Consider the following 21853-nt stretch of genomic DNA (forward strand, 5'->3'; position numbering starts at 1 on the left):
AAATTGTCGATTTCAATCGTGGAAGAGAAGGTTGAAGATAAACATTCCGGCGCGGATTTAGTCACCGCAGGCGCAGGGAATGGGATGATAACGACTCCTTCGTACTCTGAGGGGCCTAGAGAAAGGACAGATGAGCTTAAGAAGAAAGGAAAAGATCAACGGCAAGAAGAGGCCATGTTGCAGAAGATTTGCACTGCTGTGATGACGCAGCTGTCGCCTGCGACAGCCCCGACCCGGCACTTAGTTTCAGATCTGTCAATGTCAATCGATGTGGCACATAATTTGTCTACAGAGACCTGGAATCTTTGACATGCTTGTTTATCTATACCCAACCGACTGATTGATTCTTATATCCAGTATGAATTGCCTATGTTTCTTTCTGCGAGCCGAATATCTTGGGTTTAACCTTCCGTTCATGCTCGGGCCAATTCTCCCTAGTAGTGGCCGCGTAATCCGACCCAACCCTGCCGTTTCATATTGACAGGCCGATCCCAGGCCCTGGCAGCATTAGTGCACAAGAGTTCTCGCTAATAAACCATGATCTATTGGTAGTGCAGCTATGATCAACTGCTGCTGTTGAGTTTGCCGCTGTCATTTGTGGAGTACCCAGGCAATAATCAGTCATTAGATGTACAACAAAGCCGGTCGCAAGTGGAAACCAGTGGCTAAATAGCAAGTCAGATGCAGTGCGAAGGTATATATAAACAAACCCCCAAACGCCAGTATGTATGTCTATCCTGCAATCAACATGGAATAAACGGACAACTCATTCCAAGTAAATCTCCTCTCGTAACCGTTGCAGATTGCGGAAGATCCCGCCCCCAGGCCCCTCACTCTCCTGTCTTTGATGCCCCCTCGACCCCGAGATTTGTGTCTGTTGACTCTGTGACGGAGCCTCAACTGCCCTCCTCCGCTCCTCGACGAGCTTTGCTAATCCGTCCACAAACCTCACCCGCGCCTTCTCCTCCGCTGTCCCCTTCCACACCAAAGATAGTGTCCGTAGAGCCTCCACCCTGCGCGCTGCAGCTTCAAGCCCACCATCGCTATCCAGAAGCTCATTGATCTCACCACGTAGCTTCTTTGCAGCTTCCTGTCCTTTCTCCTCACGCGTCTGACTGTCCGGGCCTAAATCTGGTGCGGAAACAGAGATGAACGAGGACGTTATCGAAGTCTCAGACGGTGGAAGCGGCCACTCCATTGCGTCGCCGAAGGTCTGAACGACTTCTTCCAAGCGCGCCCGGACCTGATTCAGGGTGCGAAGGTTGCTGATATACTCCGGTTCGCTCTTTTTCCTCTCGTGTTCTCCTCGCTCTGTGGGATCTGATTCGTCTTCGGGTTTCTCCTCCGGAATTGTCGGCGTAGTAGTAAACCTCGCAATCTCCTCTGCCAGCCCCTCCGTCAGCAAGTCCGAGAGTGCGATCGCCTCACCGCGAAGAACCTCGACTTCGTACGCGAGCCGGTTGCCGCTGCGGATGATTTCATCCGTAAGAGAAGTAAGCGTGCTTGAGTGGCGGATGTTCTGGGCATTGGTTTGTGACAGGATAGATTGGACGCGAGTGGAGAGGTCGGTGAGATTGACGGCACGCGGGTTTGATTGGGATTGAAACTGTGAAGATTGGAGACTCAGTGGCGGGAGAGTGTCGTTGAGGAAGTCGACGGGGTCGAAAGATGGATTTGCGTAATCAGGATTGACTGTCAATGTTGACGCGGATGTTGGGGGCGGAGCTGGACTGGGCGTCTTAGACGGCGTCATTGCGCTTGGGGTATTATGGAAAATGGGAACTGTGTTTCTATGACTGAGTTGGCATCTTTGAAGCAGTAATTTGTCCAGCGGGACTGATGGATACCGTGCCTGGGCTAGATCGACCCCACAATGACTTCTGGGGTGGTTCACCGCCTGCCATTGTTTACATTGTATACAGTGGATTGCTTACAGAAATTATTTCACTTTGCTTTAGTATCTCAAGTAGAGTCTATAAACAGTACGTTGCGCGGTTGGGTAGTATGTGCATCTACTTTGTTGCCACGGCAGATGGAAGGCTTCATAAAGATAGTCATCTTGAATTCAGATAATACATATTAAAGGCGGGTATCGTGATATTAAACCAAAAAGCAAAGCCACAAGATCAATCAAACCCCAATCCCAAATACTACTGTTGTTCATGCCATCGTCAATCTCGGGTTTAAATGTCCTCCACCACACGGGCGTTAATCGCATGCTGGAACCCATCTCCTCCCTGGGGCGGCGCGTAGCGGCTAGGCCCTTCGCCAGCATTCTCCGCCGCCGCTAGTTGCTGCTGTACGGTTTGGTTTGGCGCCGGAAGGAAGATGACCTTGCTGTTGGCCGTCTTAGCCATAGCTTGCATCGCCTCGAGATATCGAATCTGCATAGCAGGAGCAGAAGAAAGGATATCGGCGGCCTGACTTGATTAGCTTAGATCGCGGGACAATGGCTTAGCACATACCTGACGCATAAGTTTGGCAGACTCGACTTCAGCACGAGCGGCAATGACCTTGCTCTCTCCGATACGTTTAGACTGCGCTGCCATGGACAGCGAGTCCTGGAGGTCATCACTGAAGATAATGTCTTTGATGAGCATAGACTCGACGTTGACACCCCATCCTGAAGCCACTTCCTCAATGATCTCCGACGTTGACTGAGCAATCTCCTCACGTCGTTCGATCACGTCTTGGAGAACACGCGCACCAATGACATGACGCAATGTGGTCTGGGTACGCTCTACGAGTGCTTGCTTGATGTTGGAAATACCAAACGCCGCCTTGTGAGGCGAGACGACTTGGTAGTAGATGACGGAAGTCAAGTTCAGGGTCACGTTATCCTTGGTCATGCAAATCTGGCGAGGAACCTCGACGATCTGGATCTTTACGTCGATTGTGATAAGACGCTCACTCAGCGGGTTGACCTTGACGAGACCAGGGTCTACTGCGCGCTCGAATCTATGTTATGTTAGCTGCGCGTTTTTCGTTGTTTTTGTTATTTTCGCAGGTCACTGGAGTGCACGAACCGGCCGAATCGCGTCACCAAGCCGACTTCACCTTGTTGGACGGGCCTGAAGGGGTTCGGGCATGGGCAGCAAGGAATAACTCCCAGTCCTCCGATACATTCACCGATGGTATGCTCTATAGAAATCGCTTGGTTAGCTCTCTCGAAACTTGACTCCCTTCTTAGGGCTCGACATACTAAACGACGCGTACCAGCCGTGCGCTTCTGGGTTGCTATCATCGTGCTCGATTGTGGATGCGTACCGCGGCTGCAGATCGGACAGACGAGGAGGCTGTACCTCGACAAGGCCATGAGGTTGCTGCGTGGCCTTGCCATTCACGCCAGTGTTGGCAGCAGTGTTGATAGCGGTGCTTGATTCGGCAGACATTGTGTAGGTGTTGAAAGATAGATATAATCCACTGATGGATTGATGCTTCTGGAACAGAGAGCTAGGATAGAAAAAGCAAGGGCGAGGAATGGTATTTAAGTAGCGCAGTCCGCAGGCTCAAGGACGTCACCTGTTGACCACCCGACCACGGTCGGGAAAGACGGCCATAGGTGTCGCCCGGGTGGGCCAATCTGCCCTGGGCAGTGCACTAATCTGGGGTAGCCAGCTTTCGCATTGGTTAGCATGGAGGAGGTCTCCGCTCCCAAGGCTGAGCCAGGGTCGACCACCTTCCTTGGTTGGCGAGGTGTCAAAACTTCTGGATGGGCTAAAGTGTTCTGCCGAATCCCCATTCAATGACTACCTACTCAGACATATGAAAGCTCTTACATCATGATCAAACTTCAGCACTGCCTCAAGCGCGCTAGCATATCGTTTGGGGCACTGACTTGGTCATGTGCTTTTTCTCGTGGCCTTTTAACATTCTTAGTGCTCGTGCATTGCCGGTGAGAGTTGTTGCTTCAGCTAAACCTTGCGTTCCGCTTCATGCAGCTTAGGCATTGGGAGAGCTGCTCTTCTGATGTTGTCTCTGAGCTCGACCTCATAGTCAAATTTCTCCTCAAGTTCGTGATCTAGATTAAGCATCTGGAGATATTTATTGATTGCGCCAATTGTCTCTGCGCCCGCCCGCCCAGCAACGGGCGCATTGAGGCTGTGCTCCACAAATCCATTGTTGGCACCATTGGCAACTCCTAAGGCCCTTGGTTATTATACTGGGTTGAAATCGGACCGCCAATGCACTATAATCCATATCATTGACTCGGCACGCTTTCCCTTGTCAGGCGAGCGATGCCATGAGTCATAATCTTTACTGTGAATGCCTGTCGTGTTAGCGTTGCCATGGCATTGCCTTCGAGGATTCATGAGGCCATGGATGACATAGATAAGCTGATTACGGTGGGGACAGGAGTATTGATCTCAGTTTAATCTGGTTTTGTTTGGACGTGGTAATCGTTTCGCTACCTTCATCTCGGTTTCGATTTCCAAACTAGGAGATACACGCATTATTGCAATCGCTGTGGCTTATTGCTGGGGAATATTTGTGCAGTTTGCTCTTTGTATTCTGCATCTTTGCGCCACCTTTGCTTAGCTCTGTGGTGAACCCCAGCCTATATAGTTCATCTGAAATTTGGAGTGCTTGTTGCGTTGCTGACAGTACCTACTAATATGTACGTATTGAGGGGTTGGTCTAAACGCCTGTTCAGATTCCTCTCATTACACAGCAGGAATCATTCGTCCTAAGGGTTCCAGATCATCGACCTCAATCTAAATGCCCCAAAGCCGGAATAGGAAGGTGCCCACTGTGCGAGATCCATCTCTACCGACTTGGTTTCTTCAAAGCCCATCTCGGTAAAGAATGCGTAGGCTTGCGGCTCTGAGGATACGGCGACAGGTACACCAGCAGCCTTTGCTTTGGCAAAGACATGCCGAACCAAATCTCGGCCTATACCTCGACGACGGAAGGCATGATCCACGGCAATGTATACCACCTCTGCTTCATAATCAGCACCAGTCCAAATATACACAGGCATTGGACAAACTACCATAATGCTCCCTCGTCTCTAGACCGGTAAAGGAAAGTTCGCGCACTGCGTTCATCACAGCATTGTAGACCTCTGGATTGAAATGATCTGGAATATTCATCTGCTTCTCGGGGCCATCAACACTGGGACTGGCGGCCTGCGTATGAAGTTCAGGTTGTCTGCGACAAAGGGCGATAAAGCCGATAAGCTTTCCAGAGGCGTTGTCGATTACACCTAACCTTTCTCGGTCGTCGCTTTCGAAATCCTGATTCTCTAGAGCAGCCCGATAGTTGCGTCTTTGTGCTGCTTCATTGGGCCAGTCCTTGAACAAGAGTCTGTTGATTGTCAATGAAAGCTTGGAGGTGAAAAGGAGTTCTTCCAGTGCATCTAGGTCAGAGCGTTCCACTTGGCGGAATGTATAGAGGGGACTTGGAGTGGGAGCCATTGGTGCTGTTGTTCCTCGTGTTGCGTGCTCTGCTTTAGAACTTCCAGAACCGAGCTAGGATTACTTGCGTGCAAAGGTGGTTTCAGGATGCGCGGGCTGCAGTACTTATGCTGCGGTACTTATGCCGCTGCCTTCGTGCAGGTTCCGAAATTCGCACTAGGTAGATATTTTGATACCTACTACACGCCAGACGCTGGGTCGGATGCAGCCGCTCCTTGGGCTAAAATGACGCCTTCCCGGTCAACAATGAGAGACGATATGATTACGAGGGTGAGTTATGTTGAATGTTTTGGTCATCAAGTGCGGAGCATATCGCAGGAACGTAAAATGCTGCGAATAGCCCGATGGGGAGCGCCTGGGTGCAGGAATAGATTTAGTGGCTACAGGTGACCGGCCCCGTTATACTGACTCTATTTGCGCTTTCATTGAACCTTTGATGCAAAACTACCAAAAACTACTTTGAAACCCGATGGGCATCGGCAAGCCCAACTTGAGTTGAATGTAGTAGATAATTTGTTAACTTTTACAATAAGAAGCATCATTGGTCTAGTGGTAGAATTCATCGTTGCCATCGATGAGGCCCGTGTTCGATTCACGGATGATGCACTTACATTTTTTTTTTTTAGGCCTTTGGCCAATTGCACTAATGACACCCGATAATTACCTTTTGCTTGTGTGGATGCAGTGTGACGCGAGGTGTAATACAGTTGATATTGGATATGGTACTGTTTCTGTTTCCCAAACTTCTTTTCTTTTTTGTTCTCTTTCAGCTTACCTTTTTAGTTGAATGTGCCCTACGGCCCGGGTCTGAGAGCCAGGAGAAGTGCCCGAGATATATATATTCAGGAGTCGCCTCATGGAACCTACTCAGAACACATCTGTTGAATCCATGTTAGCACATTCATTCATCTAGGTGAACAGCCATTATACCTCTTACATGCTCGGATATGCTGGAATATGCATCAACGCATACCAGTATCCTGAATCTATCGTTGGGAGAGCCCATGATAGGAGCCCCGTAGAAGCCTTGGACATTGTCACCTGCAAGCGGGCCTTCAGTTCGCACTGAACGTAGGCTTGAACCCATCCATAGGGAAAGAGCGATGGGCCAAACCTGGAATGCCGATATTCCTTCAGGTCCTAGAAGCAGACAGCGATTGTGCGTGCTCAATGTTGTCACAAGTTAAAATGGCATGTTCAGTAGGTAGCCAGTGCCTGAGATTCTTCACCTCGCCATCTCCACGCCAGCAACTGAAACGAACTCCGTCCGCACAGGAACGGAAGGAACCTTGGATGTACGTTCACATTGGCGTGGTTTACTTGAGGCTATAACGAAAATGGGCAGATGTAGTGACAAACTTGCATTAGGGTAGTCATGAGAATGTTGCATTAGATTCAGAAATAGCTAATCTGGGCGTCACTTTCATCAAATTATCATCCCTGCTGGCGGTTTGGCTACACTATGCCAATAGGTAGCCGCTGTATCCGTACAGAGGAATGGATTGGCAAAGGCGTGGCGTATTCAAACCGTTCACCAAGGCAGTTGTAGCGGAGTAGGCAAGTCACTACCTAGCACAGGCTCCGCAGTTCCGATATCCCTGCTATAGTTAGCGAGACTGCTCTGGAAAATATATATTTGGAGATGTTTACCCAGGACCCCGTGGTGCCCAATATTCGCCAGTTTTGCTAATGTCGAACTTGTCAACGAACCCGGCCAGTGACCTTGCAGCCTCATCTGGGGTGACAGCTGGGTAGAGTTTTAGCACTGTCGATATCGTGATTAAACATGTCGCGGGCTCACCTCCACCAGCATCCCAGTACTTGTCGTACCCAACACCCTTCGTCATCTCCGTCCGCATAAATCCTGGATGTACCAAACCCACGGCTATACCATTCGGCTTCAAATCCAAGCTCAGCAGCTTCCCAACCATATTAAGCGCCGCCTTGCTGGCATGGTGGCCATAGTTGCCGCCGCCCTCTTTTTCATGGCGTAGCGTGATGCTGCCACTCTCACTGCTCACGAGAATGACCTTGCTTCCTTTACCCAAAATCCCACACTTAACCAGTTTCTGGACAACGAAGACTGGTGCGATTGCGGAAGTAGTGTACATCTGTATCTGCTTGTCCCAATCGGGGGTGTCGAACGTCTCGAGGCCAAAGTAGCCGGCGGTGATGATCACTGCTGCGAGCTTGGTTGACGAAGGGAGTTGCGAGACCAATCTCTCCCCAACATCTGGCTTCGTGAGGTCGATATTTGGTAGCCAGGAAACGTGAGGATGGGAGTAGGACTCGGGTGCGTTGTCGGATCGGGTTGTTGCGAAGACTCGAGTCGATGGCTCGGTTGCGTAGAGGTTGCGGAGGGAGGCGCCCAAACCCCTCGTGGCCCCGACAATAAGGATGTTCCTGCTCATGTTGATTACGTCCGTTTTTATACCACTAACAGATTGGTTATTGAGAGGGATGCGGAAGGGTGGTGTTTATGAATGGATAGAGGTTGACGCAAGTGCAATGACGTATGCTAGTTTATCCCGCAATCTTTGGTAACTGCGATCGCGATCGCCTGTGGCTGAATCGGTACCTTGATGCAAGAGCCTTTCCCTGTTGAAGCACAAATAGATAAGCTATCTGAAAAGACAGCAAACTTACTATCGAGATCACTGCATACTAATGGCGTCGCTTCTACTTTCGAGAGGTTACGACAGCGGCGTCGGGTCATTGTTCCCTGGGTTTCCAGCGAAGTGCCAACCATGAGATAGGCAACTGTGCCTAGCCACTATGAAAGGATATCAATTCTAACAACCAGCCAATTACCGCTTCATCTGAGACCCATCTCGAAGTGAACCGAATGGGCGAAATGACCGGCACTGGCAGCCTCGGGCAGCCATTTCCTAACCGTCTTTGGCATAGCTTATAAGCATCTACGTTCACTGTTTCCATATCATCCCACCATGCATACCGGGTGATAAAAAATTTGATAGGAGCCCGATCTCTCGGAAGGCCCACAGTCAGCGCTTCACACGGCAGCAGAAAAAAAGTGTCTTGCCGGGTCCTCTCATCCCATACAGGCACTCGGTAGCCGTGCGCGAGTTTCCAAGCAGTTACGGATCCACTGCCCGCTACCAGCTGCCCAGAGCACCGGGTACGGCGTGAGTGTTGAACGTGAACACGAGGAAAAATACAGGGTGTCGCCTGCGAGATCATTACTGTAATTCACAAACCAGATGCAATCATTCGAAACAGGGCTGTGATTTTGTAGATTATCCTTGCCCATCCTTGGTTTCTTTTTTTACCCTCCATCCGGCAAACGCTCTTACCGCGGCTGTTCAACGCCTCTACCTTCATGGATCGAGTCAACTCCACCGCTTCATCTTTCAAGGCTGATCAAGAGCGCTTCTTGGGACGAACCTAAGAGAAGAGTCATAAGATCTTGTTCGGCCCAAAAGTCTCCCAGGACGGGAAACACATCGTCCATTCACTGTTCAGAGCACAAAACTCAAGATTATCTGATAAGATTATCAGATTGACAAGCGTGCTCGGGCAGATCCACTTTGGCGACTATATGAAATTCGACGACATTTTGTTACGGCATCTTTAAAGATCATTGGTCGATACCTGATTCAAGACAAATATGATACATGCGCACTCGGACGCCCACGCGACCAGTCTCGCACTCTCATCCCACGCGGCACGATCGGACAGTTGAACCAGCACGAGAAACAAGCATCCGACTTCGGGGCCTGTGCACTATCGACCTACGCCCACTTTATCTGGCTTTAACTTTCGCGATGACTTGGTCTCTGTCTTTTTCCATGCCTTCAACCACAATCAGACGCTATGGGTGTTCATCCTCTAATCCGTAGGACTCGTACGGTCCTTCGTCGCATGTCAGCGGATAAGACCGAAGGGACAGAGAGTGATATCATCGAGCAGAGCTCAAGCTACGGCAGCGCTGGACCGCAAGAGAAGACACCAACCCCTAACACCCAGCATGGTGTTCAAGATGCTGAGGCCGTGACTCTCAGTTGGTCGAAGGGCACTCTGATCGCAGTTTTCATCAAGTATGTTTCTCTTTTTCTTTCCCTGTCATTTTTGCGGTGATCGATTTTGGTCTAATAATATATTCCCATAGCATCTGGTTCTTATACTTTGTAAATGCGTTCCAGATCTCTGTGACCAGCAGCTTGAATCCATACGTGACCAGTTCATTCAATGCACACTCGCTATCTGCACTACCGACAGCCATTGGCGATGCATTTGCCGCTGCGACATATCTTCCCATGGCGAAACTGATGGATGTATGGGGACGTGCAGAAGGCTTTTTATTCATGGTCATTTGCCTGACTATTGGGCTGGTACTTATGGCGTCCTGCAATGCCTTTGAGACCTACTGCGCCGCCAATGTAAGTCGCCGCAAACAATCCTTGAGGAAAGCAAGTCCTAATTGCTTAGGTGTTCTACTACGTTGGCTTTTATGGTATGGAATATGCCGTCGATGTCGTGACGGCCGATGCTTCGAGTTTGAGGAATCGTGCTTTTGCGTATGCATTCACGTCCTCTCCTTACATTATTACAGCCTTTGCAGGGCCAAAAGTGGCAAAGGACTTTTATTATCAAGTTTCTTGGCGATGGGGCTTTGGTGCTTGGGCAATTGCTACTCCCATAATTGCACTGCCTCTATACGGTATGCTAAAGTATAACTTGCATAAGGCTCAGCAAGAAGGGTACTGTATCAGAAGACCGAGTGGCCGCACGGTACTCGAAAGCATCCGACACTGGTCTGTTGAGTTTGACTGTGCGTATCATCCTTTTGCCGAAATATCCTTGTCTGAAGCATAAGGCTAATTTGATGCTTTCCAGTGTTGGGAGTGTGCATATTTACTGCAGGCCTTGTATTGTTCCAGCTACCTTTTGACATTGCCGATTATGCACCTGAAGGCTGGGCCTCAGACTACATCATCGCCATGCTAGTTGTTGGCTTCTCAATGCTGTTCTTTTTTGCAATCTGGGAAAAGTGGCTTGCGCCAGTTCCTCTCTTCGAGTGGCGTCTGCTTACCAACCGCACCATCATAGGTGCTGTACTCCTGGACGCAACTTACCAGCTCTCAAACTACTGCTGGAGCTACTACTTCACTTCCTGGCTGCAAGTCAACAATAACCTAACTATCGCGACAGCAAACTACATCAACAACATCTTTGATGTTGTCTCTGGCGTACTACTGCTGTTCCTCGGCTGGGTGATCCGCCGAGTTGGCAAGTACAAGTGGACTTTATACATCTCCATCCCACTTTATATCTTCACCCAAGGGCTCATGATTCATTTCCGCAAACCCAATATGAGCGTCGGTTATCAAGTGATGTGCCAGATTTTCCTTGCAATTGCTGGCTCAGTTTTCATCCTCGTTGAACAGATTGCTATTCTTGCTGCCGTAGATCACCAGCATGTTGCCACCGTATTGGCCATTCTGAACGTTGTTGGGACTATTGGGAATTCTGCTGGGTTGACCATCAGCACATCTATCTGGCAACACACATACCGGAACGCTCTTATTCGGTATCTTCCTGAGTCGGCCATGTCTAACTTCAGCAGCATCTACGATGATCTCAGAACGCAGATAGGGTACCCAGTAGGCAGCCCCATCAGGACGGCCATCCAGATGGCCTACGCCTATGCTGAACTCAGACTACTTGCTGTTGGCTGCGGCATTATGATGCTTGCGATTCCTTGGTGTATCCTTATTAGGGATATCGATTTAAAGAGGAAGATGCAGGTCAAGGGCACTGTGCTTTGAGCTGCAGGGATAGTGCTGTTCTCTGGTAGAATTATTCGTACTTATGGTGGTTTAGCGTAAATAAACGCGGCTTATATGTCATCCATCGTATATATAGTTTCAACCATTTTTCAGCATCTGAAATAGGAAGATGCCGGGGTATTATGAACGGTACACGAGAAAGAACCGTCAGTATTATTGCCCCGCCTAGAGTCTGAGTACACAAGATCCGAAATCGGACAAAGCATGGTCCTTAAATGGAATAAGGGCCGCCCTAAACAGACATGCCATGCGAGCTCGAGTGGGTTCTTGACCAGAACCGTGCCCCACTGTCTGGGTACCTACTAACATCCATGAACGGTGCATCATCCTCTTCCTTCATTGTCCTTGCTCGCGCTTACGTCGGCCCCGCGGAACCCTACATACGTAGCTACCTATAACTCACGGCTTTCGTTCACCTCTCTTGATCATCCCCGCAGACCTCCAATACCTAGCTTGATGGCCCCTACCGCAGAGCTGCAACAACACAACCATGGACGACCCCGAACAAGACAAGATCGCTGACTCGAACCTCGTTGAGCACCCCGCTGGACTCATCTACGACGATAACGAGAGTGTTAGAGCTGGATCTCTTGCAGCACTGGTGGAACATCTTACTCATCCAAACAAGCTAGATGCATCTTTCAACAGAATATTTCTCACGACATATACATACTTCACTTCAGGGACGGAACTTGTCCAGCTGCTCATTAGGAGGTATGATTGCGCACCGCCTGTCAATCTAAACCCAATGAAAGCAGCAGAATGGTCAAGTCAGGCAAAGCCCTTGATTCAGGTACGGGTGTTGGATACCCTAAATCAATGGCTCGAAAATTTCTGGACATGGAATGAGCCGAAAGGCCCTGAAACGCATGAGAATCTCCTAAATCTCCAGTCATTCGTTAGGGCCCTCGCGTCAAGTACACAGCAGCAGAAGCTTCATGAAATGACCCATTGCCGACTTGTGGGCCTCGAGCCAGAGGGCATGAGGAGGCCGCGTTCCCAGCCATCATCTATCGCAACGTCCAGCTCAAGCTCAACCGCCCCCAAGCCAATCCTGCCACGGAAGATGAAACCGAATAAGCTTCAATTTCTCAAAATTGATGCCAGAGAGATCGCGCGCCAACTAACCCTAATGGAATCATGCATCTTTGGTAAAGTACAGCCTAATGAACTCATGCATAAAAACTGGCAAAGGAGGGAGAGCCAAGACGTGGCTCCCAATGTCAGAGCCCTAATTCAATTCTTCAATCAGCTCTCTGGTTGGGTTGGAGCCCTAGTACTTGCAGAATCGGACTTGAAACCGCGGACGCAGGTTATAGGGCACTTCATTAATGTCGCCAATGTATGATCGTTCCTACAAAAGTTGGATCTTAGACTGACACGGTACCTAACAGGCATGTCATGACCTTCAGAACTACTCAGCTGTTGTCTCCATATTGTCAGGTCTGCAGAGTGCACCTGTGTACCGGCTTGGTCGAACTTGGGCAATGGTCACACAGCGTGACTGCGACAAACTTGAACCATTACAAGCTATGATGTCGAGCGAACAAAACCATCAGACTTATCGGAATATCCTGCGGCGCGCAATACCGCCATGTATCCCTTTTCTTGGTTAGTATTATTCACTAGTTCCGGGTCTTGCAATTTTACGAACCGCCCAAGTAGTAGGTACTGATCGTGATCTCGTCTTGCAGGCATATTCCTAAAAGACCTAGTCTTCATCGAAGATGGAAATCCGGAACTAACGCCAGATGAACGACTGATCAATTTCTCCAGATACTCCATGATGGCATCCACCATCGATACCGTTCAGCACTTTCAAGAAGCGATGTACTGTTTACAGCCCGTACCAGAGCTGCAGGAATACCTCGCGACGGAGCTGCAACGCGCGGTTAATTCGGAGAGGCTGTGGGACAGAAGCTGTGAGCTGGAGCCGAGGGGTCGGTGGGATAGGAAAAGAGAGCGAGATACGTATACTGCCACAGGGGGGATGACAACTGCCATGGTTGTTGCTTGCATGGTATTTGATTGATAGCCGTAGATTCCGGCAGGATTTATCTAAGGTTTTTGAGATATGTGACCTCTTGAATTGGACCAGAAAGAGAAAAAGAACTAGCAGTCAAATATGTACACACTGATATTTAGAGAGAACTTGTGATAAGCAAAAAAAGTTTGACCGACGCAGGGCTCGAACCTGCAATCTCCTGATTCGTAGTCAGACGCCTTGCCAATTGGGCCAGCCGGCCTGTTATCTATGCTCTAGAATAGAAAAATGATACTATAAGCCACTAATCAATAAATATTAATCTTTTACAAATTGAGATCAAAAAAGCTAGCCGTAAGCAGGCGGTCGGCAGATGAAGGGGGCCAGCATGACGAAAACAGGATTATGAGGCGTCGGCAAGGCCCAGCCTTTAGTTTTGGAATTTGACGTATTAATCCATCCATCTCCATCTCAATGTTCGCTCGCTAGCAGCTGGGGCTGTCTACGGAGTCCCTATGCCTGCCTGCACAAGTCGATGATGAGTTCACTTCTGCACGCTCTCTCATCCCATGTGAAAAGAGCCCGCGCTTCCAGCCTAAGGAAGCAGGCAGATCATAATGTCAATAATGCTGACACTAACCATGGGAAGCGTGCCTCCACCTTTAGGCATAGGGTGTTTCCGTCTTCTTCCTCGCTCTCTGCGTATGCTTCCCTCTCTTCATAAGATTTTGAGCTGTCGCTGACGCCCGCTAATTAGTGTCGCGAAATCCAACAACTCAATACCTATATCCACCTCCACCTCCTCACCATGGGACCTCCTTCCCGTCGAGCTCCAGATCACTATTTTTGCCTATTGTGGGGTTACAGATTTCCTGACCCTCAAACTAGTCTGCAAAGCTTTCAATGAGGTCCTCAGTAAGCATGAGCATCCGATCGCCCGCCGGTACCTGCGCCAGCGGCGGCACGGAACGCTTCCGTCGCCGATCGACACGCAGCGGACGTATACGTGGAAACCGGAGGATGATGTCGTCCTCCTTTCGGATTTGTTCCCGCCGACCATAAGCGCAAAAGGAGGCTTTCTGTATACGTTTCGGTATCTGCATAGTCTGCGCCGGAGACAGAAGCTTTGCTCGAGATTATGCTATTATCTTGCGGACCGGATTGTCAATAAGTTTGTGGCTTGTGAGGGGATGTTCATGAAGACTACCTTTGCGTCCAAGGCGGAACGGGCGGTGTTCATGAGAAGGGCCATGGGGAAGGTGTGGTCTTATCTTTCGCCGCTTATGTGAGTCAATTTTGTTTCGGAGCTTTATTGATGGAGTGCTAACGCTGGTTGATTGCTAGGTATTATACCTTGTACTTTCTCGAGTCCTATGCCGACGCTCGACGCGAGCAGACTAATGTCCTTTTGCGCGATTTTGAGGCTGGCCGGCTCCCTGTGCGAATACCGCCGGATATTCGCAAGAGAATGTATCAGGAATTGCAAAGGAAAATCATGCAATCTCCGCCCTTTACGGATACAACTACGCTCATATCAACCCATCACTGTTTGCGCCTGCTGGTCTCTTGGCTACGTGATACCGTCCCACCAGACGAGCAAGACGTCTCAGACGACAGCTGGATAGGCTCGCTGCTGACAGTGTCACCCTTCCAACGGCTGGTGGAATATTTCTCAGCAGAAATTGGGGACGGCGGGAACCAGCGGATGCAGCGGAAGGATTTCATGTACAATTTTCACAGGGACATCTCACTGACTGAAAACGATGAGATGAACTCCCGGGTTTTTGAGAGCGCGCCGAATGTGCATCTCCATCGCTCGGTCCAGGATGTATGGTTCGATGCTGCCACTGCTGAGATCGCGAAGAGAAGGGCTGGCAACCATAGGAAAGAGAAAGTTATGCTCTATGACGGCGTGCCTTTCTTATTCGGCTGCCCTTACTGCAAGCCCGGTGCTGGTGATGGATGGTATACTCCGTTAAGGCTACATTGACTAACGCTATATTATTTGCTTGGTTGCGGCGTTTTGGTTTAGACCGGTACATGAGCAGGTTGTTTATGCATTATGCCAGCGATTCTGTTAGAGTTCCCTTTCATACACTACTTACATGCATCCTGTCAGACTGGTAGTCGAGCATATATACCTTGCAGTGGGTTCTTAGCACGTGTTTGTTTGTATTGTTTGCATCGGCGCGTCTCGGCATCGAACATCTAGGTTAACCATACAATTAAGTATTGTCCTAATCCGGGAATTGACTGGGTGTTGAGAGTAGGTGTAGAGTGGCTGTACAGTTCCGACATGTGATTTTAAATTGAAAGTCCCTTTTTTCTATCCAGGACGAAAAGGGCTCACTACCACCACTACATACATAATAATCAACTCGACCAATATGGCAAGCCCATACCACCTCCTCAACACATCATGGACATCCCACCGTCTCTCCCCACTCCACTACGAAATCAACAAAAATGCGGAGTCATATTCCCTCCTCACAAACAGAACCGCCCTAGACACTTACGCCGCGCGCCTGAGAGACTACCTGACTAACTCCCTGGCTGTGGCCGGCGCGCCAACTTTGCAACATGACCCAGCAACATCCGCAACCCTCGGCGCACTCCAATCATGTACATGGGAAGCTATATCATCCCTTTCCTTCCTGGACGCGAGCATGATTTCCGAGCATGGGGGACATAGTGCATTTGAGCAGAACGAGGAAGAACCGGCAGGCCTCCTAATAACCCTCACCTACGAAAACGCCACATACAAAGCCGCCCTTCTTAGCTCTGGTGCTGTCTCTAGGAACCAGAGCCAAGACCAAGAACAATTGCAGAAGCAGAGAAAGCGCAAACGAGGCCGTCCATCCCTGAAGTCATCAATAACGACAGTATCCGCATCAACACACCTCCCCCTTCTCCTTTTACGCCTCCCGAAACCCCTCAGGGAGAGCTTATTTTCGTTCCTTAGCTCGAACTTCGACACGTATGTGTCTGCCTTACGGATCTCAAGCCACGGGCTTTGTGAAATTCTGCAAAGTTATCTTAGTGGATTGACCCCAGCTGGGCCAGTGAACGCGGGTGCGGATGTAGGAGAGATTATGCGCGAATTACACATAACGATCTCCTTTGCCCCGCCGATAGCACCCTCGCTGAAGGCGCTGACTGTTTGTATTCCGAGGGAGACGTCTGGGGCTTTTATACGAGTGCCAGGGTCTACTTCTTACGCAGGTAATGCCGGGACTTCCGTGCTGTCTGGACTGTCAGCGTACTTATCGAAACATCTTGCTCTGGATTTGAGATTGCCGTTAGTGGAAGGTGCAGCCGCTACTACTGCTGGGTCTTTGCTGACAGGGGGCTATGTGCGGCTCACGAGAATTGCGTGTGCTGGTTTTGTGGTTACCTCTGAGGGGCGATTGAAGATTGTTGCGAAGGCGGAAGACAGAACTGGAGGAGAGGAGGATGATGAGCAGAAAAGAGGCGAGTTGAGTGGTGGAGAGGCACTGCTCAGGGCTGTTCTGAAGAGGGCTGGAAATGGCATGGGGAGTGGATTTGATAGTCATGCTGAAGAACAAAATTAAGGTTGATTTTTACTTTCTTTTTTTTTTTTTTTTTTTTTTTGGTTTTCATATATGATACCGCTTGGCTTTCACTCGTATGAATAGATAAGATATAAGGATGGACTGACATTAACTTTTTCCCTTTCATAGCTTAATTGTGAGCGCCAATTGTACATCTATATGGAGGATCACAAATCAGATAACTCGAAATACGCTCGTTGCTCACATAAGAGAGCTCTGGCAGTATACCTGCCGTTGGCCTTGGACTCCATTGAATTGGCAATCGCGTACAGCATTGGAGCCCCGACCAACTCCATAGTTCAGACTGACCAAAGCCGCACCTCAAGCACTAGATGCACTTAACGGCCTCGTCTCCGAATCTGTAAGTTTAAGCGCCTCGTCAACATGCCCAACGAAATGCGACATCCCGCCACACCGCTCCACAATCCCACTCCGCTGGAACATACGATACACACTTCGGTTCGGAACCCGGCAGAAGAACACTCTCGTGCCGGCCTGCGCATACCCATCCACAATCTCATATAACACCTGCGCCCCTGAACCATCAATACTTGTCACACCATGGACATCAAAAATAACATTCCGATTATGCTCTGGAGGCCTTATCCTCGGCATAGAGGGGTGCGCACGGTTCGTACCGTACATCTCTAATCGGCGGAGACGATTCTTGAGGTCCCCCGTATTTGCGAAGGTTAGAGGTTCAGGAATTTTGACAACGAGCGCACCTTCGACCGACTCAACATTCTCTGGGTGTAATTCAGCGTTGTCGAAGCGGTCGCTACCGGCTACTTTACCGAGGATCTGGATGCGAGGTTTCGTGGAGTGGCGGATGAGGATTAGTACTGACAGACCCATGCCGAGGGCAATGCCGAGTTCGAGAGAGTAGAAGATTGTTGAGAGGAATATTAAGAGCATGAGGGCTAACTCAGACCAGCCGCGGAGGCGGATGAAGAAGGCTAGGTCGTGAGGACACTCTTCAATCAAAGAGTAGGCGACGACGGAGATCATGGAGGACAGCACAGCTTTCTGTGGATTGTAAGGAAGGAATGATTGCAGTTGTGCTTTAGAACTTACCGGAAGATAATAAAGATACGGCAAAAGGACCATGATGCATATGATTGCAACTACGCTGAGGCAGATATTGCTCATTGGCGATCGCGCACCAGTCGATGCGTTAACTTTACTTCTTGCATATCCGCCAAATGCAGGAAGAGACATAAAACATCCGCCGACAACGTTGGCGAATCCTAGCGCCACCATCTCCCTGTTGGGGCTAACTTGCATTCCTTGCACACCCACGCTTGCAACGCCAGTAAGTCCCTTGGCAGCGACAGATGACTCGAAAAAACCGAGAATTGCAATAATGAAGGAGGTACTCAATGCAGTGCGGAGATACTCTGCGTATTTTGGCTGAAAAGGCCACTCGAAATTGAAGACGCCATTGCCTGAATTCTTAGTTGGGCCTAGGACTTCAAGCCCTTGCTCGTGCCATCTGAGCTGCTGGGTTAGGACTGCTGAGATAACAACAACAAGTATTCGATCTGGAAAATAAATAACCTGCGGATACCGCGGCTGAAGAAGCTTCTTGAGGGTACTACAAAGATGAATCAGAATTGTGCTTTCCCTGGACCGGCAAACATACCGAAATACCATGATTATGGCGAAACTCGTGAATGCAACGGCCGCCGTCAAGCTATGTGAGTGAGTAATATTTCTGATTATGAATAGCAGCTTGTCCACGGTGCTGCCATGTGTAACACCAGCAGCCTTGGCTTCAGCCGCCAAACCAAGCTCAGGTATGAACTGATCCACGAAAATAACGAAGCCGATGGCCGTGATAAAGCCTCGCAGAAACGGCCGGCTGAGAACGTTGTCTAGGAAACCCAGTCGGAATATTCCAGCGACTAAGATCATAAGCCCTGCCAGCGCAGTAGCTACCCCCACAACTATGGCATTTGCGGCTTCGTCATCCTCTCCTGACGATCCCTGATTGACGCTTTCTTTGACGATGGCTCCAGTCAACAAAGACCCAGCTGCTTCTGGGCCAACGACGAGCAAGGGGGAACTCCCTAGTATTGCGTATATGAACGGCTGAAGTACGAATGAATAGAGGCCATTGATTGGAGGTGCGTGGGCGATGTTTGATAATGAAAGACCCATCGGAATGTAAATTGAAGCGACTGTCAGGGCAGCACAGATATCGCCGCGAAGGTACGATAGTCGATACTGAGAGATCCAAGTAAAGAATGGAATGTAATACGATATATACCTAGAAATATTTACTAAGGAGTTCTGATAGACGGGACCGTTGACTTACTGTGATTTACTATACTTTATAGTGAGCGGTGTCGAAGCTCCAGCTGGAAAATTCTCTAAGCCCTGAGCGCTTGGTGCAGCACTGGTAGAGCGCCGGCTAGTGCTGCCTATGGGATATCGTTCGCCTCCATATTCTGGCATAGCATTTGTACGCCAGTCATCAGACTCCACCCTCGGAGTGAATGTGCCATGGTTGCAGGAGTTACCCATACCACATGGAGGCTCTCGACGGTCGTACGATCCTAGCAGTGGAGTTCGGGAGTCGACCTGTGATGAATTGCTTCCGGCCGACTCATCAAAATCGCCCATTGTATTGTTGTGCACCGTCATGCGAGGTAAGAAGGTAACGGACGCCGGGGGACGAAAGAGTTCAATGATCCGATCTCGCAAAGAGCGGGTGTGATCCGATTCGGTCATCGTGGCGAGCGGCGATGACAAGCCATGCAGATGCTGCAGTCAGAGAAGGGTGTCTAGGGAACGATAACAATCTAGCAAAGTAGAATGCCTCCAGAAGTAAACGAAACCCAAGACTAGGAAATAAAGATAAATCGGCGTCGCTGATACCGTGCTGTGGGTACACCGCTAGTGTCAGTTGGAGTCGAGGGTAAAGATAAAGCCGGGAGCATACAATGCATGGCTTTTGGTTGGGTAGACGGCGAAGCGGAAGTATCTCAGCTCCTACAATGAGAAGGCCCAGGCCAGCAAGCGTCACAGAGAAGTATGTTTTGACTTGTAATGATCTAAGGTCTATGATGCCATTTACTTCGGATTCGAGCCGCGATATCAAAACTGCCCAGGCGGTGAGTAACAGAATCACGTGATCCAACTCAAAGTGGGTTTGAGCCGCCACAAAGCGATTTGAAGGAATTGTGCTGCGATCTCAAGCACAATCATCCACGACGATTCTCGGTTTCCCCAGCAAATTCTCCCTCGGCAAATCTTCCGAAGAAGCATTATTTAGCCTCAGAGCGTCACTGCTTTTTCCAGATCTCTTTTTTGACATCAGCCGAATCCACAACTTCGCCCGCAAAAAGGCGCAACCCCGCCAAAATGTCGCTCACAAATTGTCGGTTCTACGAGGAGAAGTACCCGGAGGTTGACAGTTATGTTATGGTCAACGTTAAGCAGGTATGAGATCGGATTGCAAATATAGCCATTTGGAACAGCAAATTAATATACCGACTCCTCATATCTAGATTGCCGAAATGGGTGCCTACGTGAAGCTTCTCGAATATGACAACATTGACGGCATGATTCTGCTCTCTGAGCTTTCGCGGAGACGTATTCGTAGTATCCAGAAGCTCATCCGCATTGGCCGCAACGAGGTCGTTATTGTGCTCCGTGTGGACAAGGAGAAGGGTGAGTGCAACGTGAGCAGCTAGCGAGAGAATTTCTAACCCTTTGTCTTCGACGTTAGGTTACATTGATCTGTCGAAGCGACGAGTTTCTCCAGAAGATGTTATCAAATGCGAAGAGAGGTACAACAAGAGCAAGGCTGTCCACTCGATTCTGCGACATGTTGCAGAGGCAACTCAGACCCCTCTTGAGACGCTATACCAGCAGATCGCCTGGCCGTTGAACCGAAAATACGGCCACTCGCACGATGCTTTCAAGATCTCAATCACGTAAGGCTCTTCCAGCTAGACGTCAGAACTTCGCGTAACTCATATTATTCTTATAGGAACCCCGATGTTTGGGCCGATGTCGAATTCCCCAATGAAGCCGTGAAAAAGGAGCTGACTCAGTACATTGGCAAGCGACTTACACCCCACCCGACGAAAGTGCGCGCGGATATTGAAGTCACCTGCTTTGGTTATGATGGTATCGATGCGGTCAAGAACGCTCTGCGGACCGCTGAGGCAGAGAACACTCCTGAGAACCAAATAAAGGTCAAACTGGTTGCTCCTCCGCTCTATGTCTTGACTAGCCAATGTCTGGACAAGACACACGGTATCAAGATGCTTGAAGAAGCCATTGAACGGATTGAGACCACGATCAAAGCGTCTGGCGGTGGCTGCACTGTTAAGATGGCTCCCAAGGCTGTTACGGAGCACGATGACGCTGCTCTTCAGGAGCTCATGGAGAAGCGCGAGCGTGAGAACATGGAGGTCAGCGGAGACGAGAGCCAGTCTGAGAGCGACGAGGGTGTCCCCGAATAAATATGTGCGTCATTGTTTAAGTGCCGCTTTGAGTCTTCCCTCAGGAAGATGGGGTGGTCGGCCAGACGCCTCCCGCGTTCGTGTCATGCTGTAAGCAGTTCTGAGTCGGGTTGGCACGCTGCGAGATGAAGTAGACGGACAAAAAGTTCATTAGAAAGGTTTCGAACGTGTCACGAATTATGAGACGAAGGACGTTTTAGCTTGCGAAGAGGAGGAATTTGGAGCAACAGCAGAGTCTTAAACGAAACTCCTTGGATGGGATTCGGTCGTTCTATCAGTGCGACGTGCGGTATCCTCGATCTGTGGATACTGCGTCGAGTTCTTTCTCTGAGGTTGGAAACTTCCATGATCGTTACCCTAGTTCCGATGTACATAAGCTTCTTCATCTGTGATTCACCGCCGGTGACCGGCTTAGACATCTACCCTATCAAGCTGCTTGAATGTTGAGAGTTCGTCCAGTGTAGAATGTGGCTGGGGCTGAAGGTGGGGCACCGCTTTATTGATCCTTATAAGTTTAGGCCCTGAAAGATCCATGATCCTCTCTACCATCATTTACCCCTTCATCCAGCAGTCATCCATTGTTTAGTTTTTCCAT

The 21853-nt window shown here is 49.5% G+C and overlaps 9 protein-coding genes across 9 annotated transcripts, besides 1 other annotated feature; 4 read left to right on the top strand and 5 right to left on the bottom strand.

Annotated features, from left to right (window-relative positions):
* Window positions 1–21853: part of a sequence feature (contig 1.51 915..1114266(-1)) that runs on past both edges of the window.
* Window positions 767–1753, bottom strand: ANIA_03164 (uncharacterized protein; the record flags this gene model as incomplete). Its single annotated transcript, XM_655676.1, has 1 exon — window positions 767–1753. The coding sequence occupies one exon, from the start codon at window positions 1751–1753 to the stop codon at window positions 767–769; it is 987 nt and encodes a 328-aa protein (XP_660768.1).
* Window positions 2045–3424, bottom strand: ANIA_03163 (protein stoA). Its single transcript, XM_050612533.1, has 4 exons — window positions 3203–3424; window positions 3027–3141; window positions 2466–2958; window positions 2045–2420 (listed from the first exon to the last, which is right to left on the bottom strand). The coding sequence occupies exons 1-4, from the start codon at window positions 3390–3392 to the stop codon at window positions 2184–2186; spliced, it is 1035 nt and encodes a 344-aa protein (XP_050468444.1). The 5' UTR covers window positions 3393–3424; the 3' UTR covers window positions 2045–2183.
* Window positions 4688–5417, bottom strand: ANIA_03162 (protein ngn4; the record flags this gene model as incomplete). Its single annotated transcript, XM_655674.1, has 2 exons — window positions 4688–4941; window positions 4994–5417. 2 exons carry the CDS (start codon window positions 5415–5417, stop codon window positions 4688–4690), a joined length of 678 nt encoding a protein of 225 aa, XP_660766.1.
* On the bottom strand, window positions 6949–8087 carry ANIA_03161 (oxidoreductase, short chain dehydrogenase/reductase family superfamily; the record flags this gene model as incomplete). The annotated part of the gene is made up of 3 exons (XM_050612534.1): window positions 7219–8087; window positions 7068–7164; window positions 6949–7015 (listed from the first exon to the last, which is right to left on the bottom strand). Exons 1-3 carry the CDS (start codon window positions 7826–7828, stop codon window positions 6949–6951), a joined length of 774 nt encoding a protein of 257 aa, XP_050468445.1. The 5' UTR covers window positions 7829–8087.
* On the top strand, window positions 9252–11206 carry ANIA_03160 (uncharacterized protein; the record flags this gene model as incomplete). The annotated part of the gene is made up of 5 exons (XM_655672.1): window positions 9252–9475; window positions 9547–9817; window positions 9867–10108; window positions 10151–10209; window positions 10275–11206. 5 exons carry the CDS (start codon window positions 9252–9254, stop codon window positions 11204–11206), a joined length of 1728 nt encoding a protein of 575 aa, XP_660764.1.
* Window positions 11718–13259, top strand: ANIA_03159 (Ras-GEF domain-containing protein; the record flags this gene model as incomplete). Its single annotated transcript, XM_655671.1, has 3 exons — window positions 11718–12569; window positions 12622–12838; window positions 12922–13259. The coding sequence occupies 3 exons, from the start codon at window positions 11718–11720 to the stop codon at window positions 13257–13259; spliced, it is 1407 nt and encodes a 468-aa protein (XP_660763.1).
* On the top strand, window positions 13829–16783 carry ANIA_03158 (uncharacterized protein; the record flags this gene model as incomplete). Its single annotated transcript, XM_655670.1, has 4 exons — window positions 13829–13913; window positions 14079–14496; window positions 14556–15176; window positions 15607–16783. 4 exons carry the CDS (start codon window positions 13829–13831, stop codon window positions 16781–16783), a joined length of 2301 nt encoding a protein of 766 aa, XP_660762.1.
* Window positions 17105–19836, bottom strand: ANIA_03157 (SulP family inorganic anion transporter; the record flags this gene model as incomplete). The annotated part of the gene is made up of 5 exons (XM_655669.2): window positions 19728–19836; window positions 19101–19667; window positions 18426–19052; window positions 17858–18377; window positions 17105–17809 (listed from the first exon to the last, which is right to left on the bottom strand). The coding sequence occupies exons 2-5, from the start codon at window positions 19514–19516 to the stop codon at window positions 17105–17107; spliced, it is 2268 nt and encodes a 755-aa protein (XP_660761.1). The 5' UTR covers window positions 19517–19667; window positions 19728–19836.
* Window positions 19985–21719, top strand: ANIA_03156 (translation initiation factor eIF2 subunit alpha). The gene is made up of 4 exons (XM_655668.2): window positions 19985–20227; window positions 20296–20458; window positions 20517–20724; window positions 20781–21719. Exons 1-4 carry the CDS (start codon window positions 20150–20152, stop codon window positions 21256–21258), a joined length of 927 nt encoding a protein of 308 aa, XP_660760.1. The 5' UTR covers window positions 19985–20149; the 3' UTR covers window positions 21259–21719.

The sequence above is a fragment of the Aspergillus nidulans genome, chromosome VI (assembly GCF_000011425.1).
Source record: "Aspergillus nidulans FGSC A4 chromosome VI".
Classification (NCBI taxonomy): Eukaryota; Fungi; Ascomycota; class Eurotiomycetes; order Eurotiales; family Aspergillaceae; genus Aspergillus; species Aspergillus nidulans.

Coding starts and splice junctions, on each gene's coding strand:
- ANIA_03163 (XM_050612533.1), bottom strand. CDS start 3,392: ATGTCTGCCGAATCAAGCACCGCTATCAACACTGCTGCCAACACTGGC. Junction 3,142..3,202: donor CGGCTGGTACGCGTCGTTTA/GTATGTCGAGCC, acceptor CGATTTCTATAG/AGCATACCATCGGTGAATGT. Junction 2,421..2,465: donor CTGCCAAACTTATGCGTCAG/GTATGTGCTAAG, acceptor TAATCAAGTCAG/GCCGCCGATATCCTTTCTTC.
- ANIA_03156 (XM_655668.2), top strand. CDS start 20,150: ATGTCGCTCACAAATTGTCGGTTCTACGAGGAGAAGTACCCGGAGGTT. Junction 20,228..20,295: donor TTATGGTCAACGTTAAGCAG/GTATGAGATCGG, acceptor CCTCATATCTAG/ATTGCCGAAATGGGTGCCTA. Junction 20,725..20,780: donor GCTTTCAAGATCTCAATCAC/GTAAGGCTCTTC, acceptor TTATTCTTATAG/GAACCCCGATGTTTGGGCCG.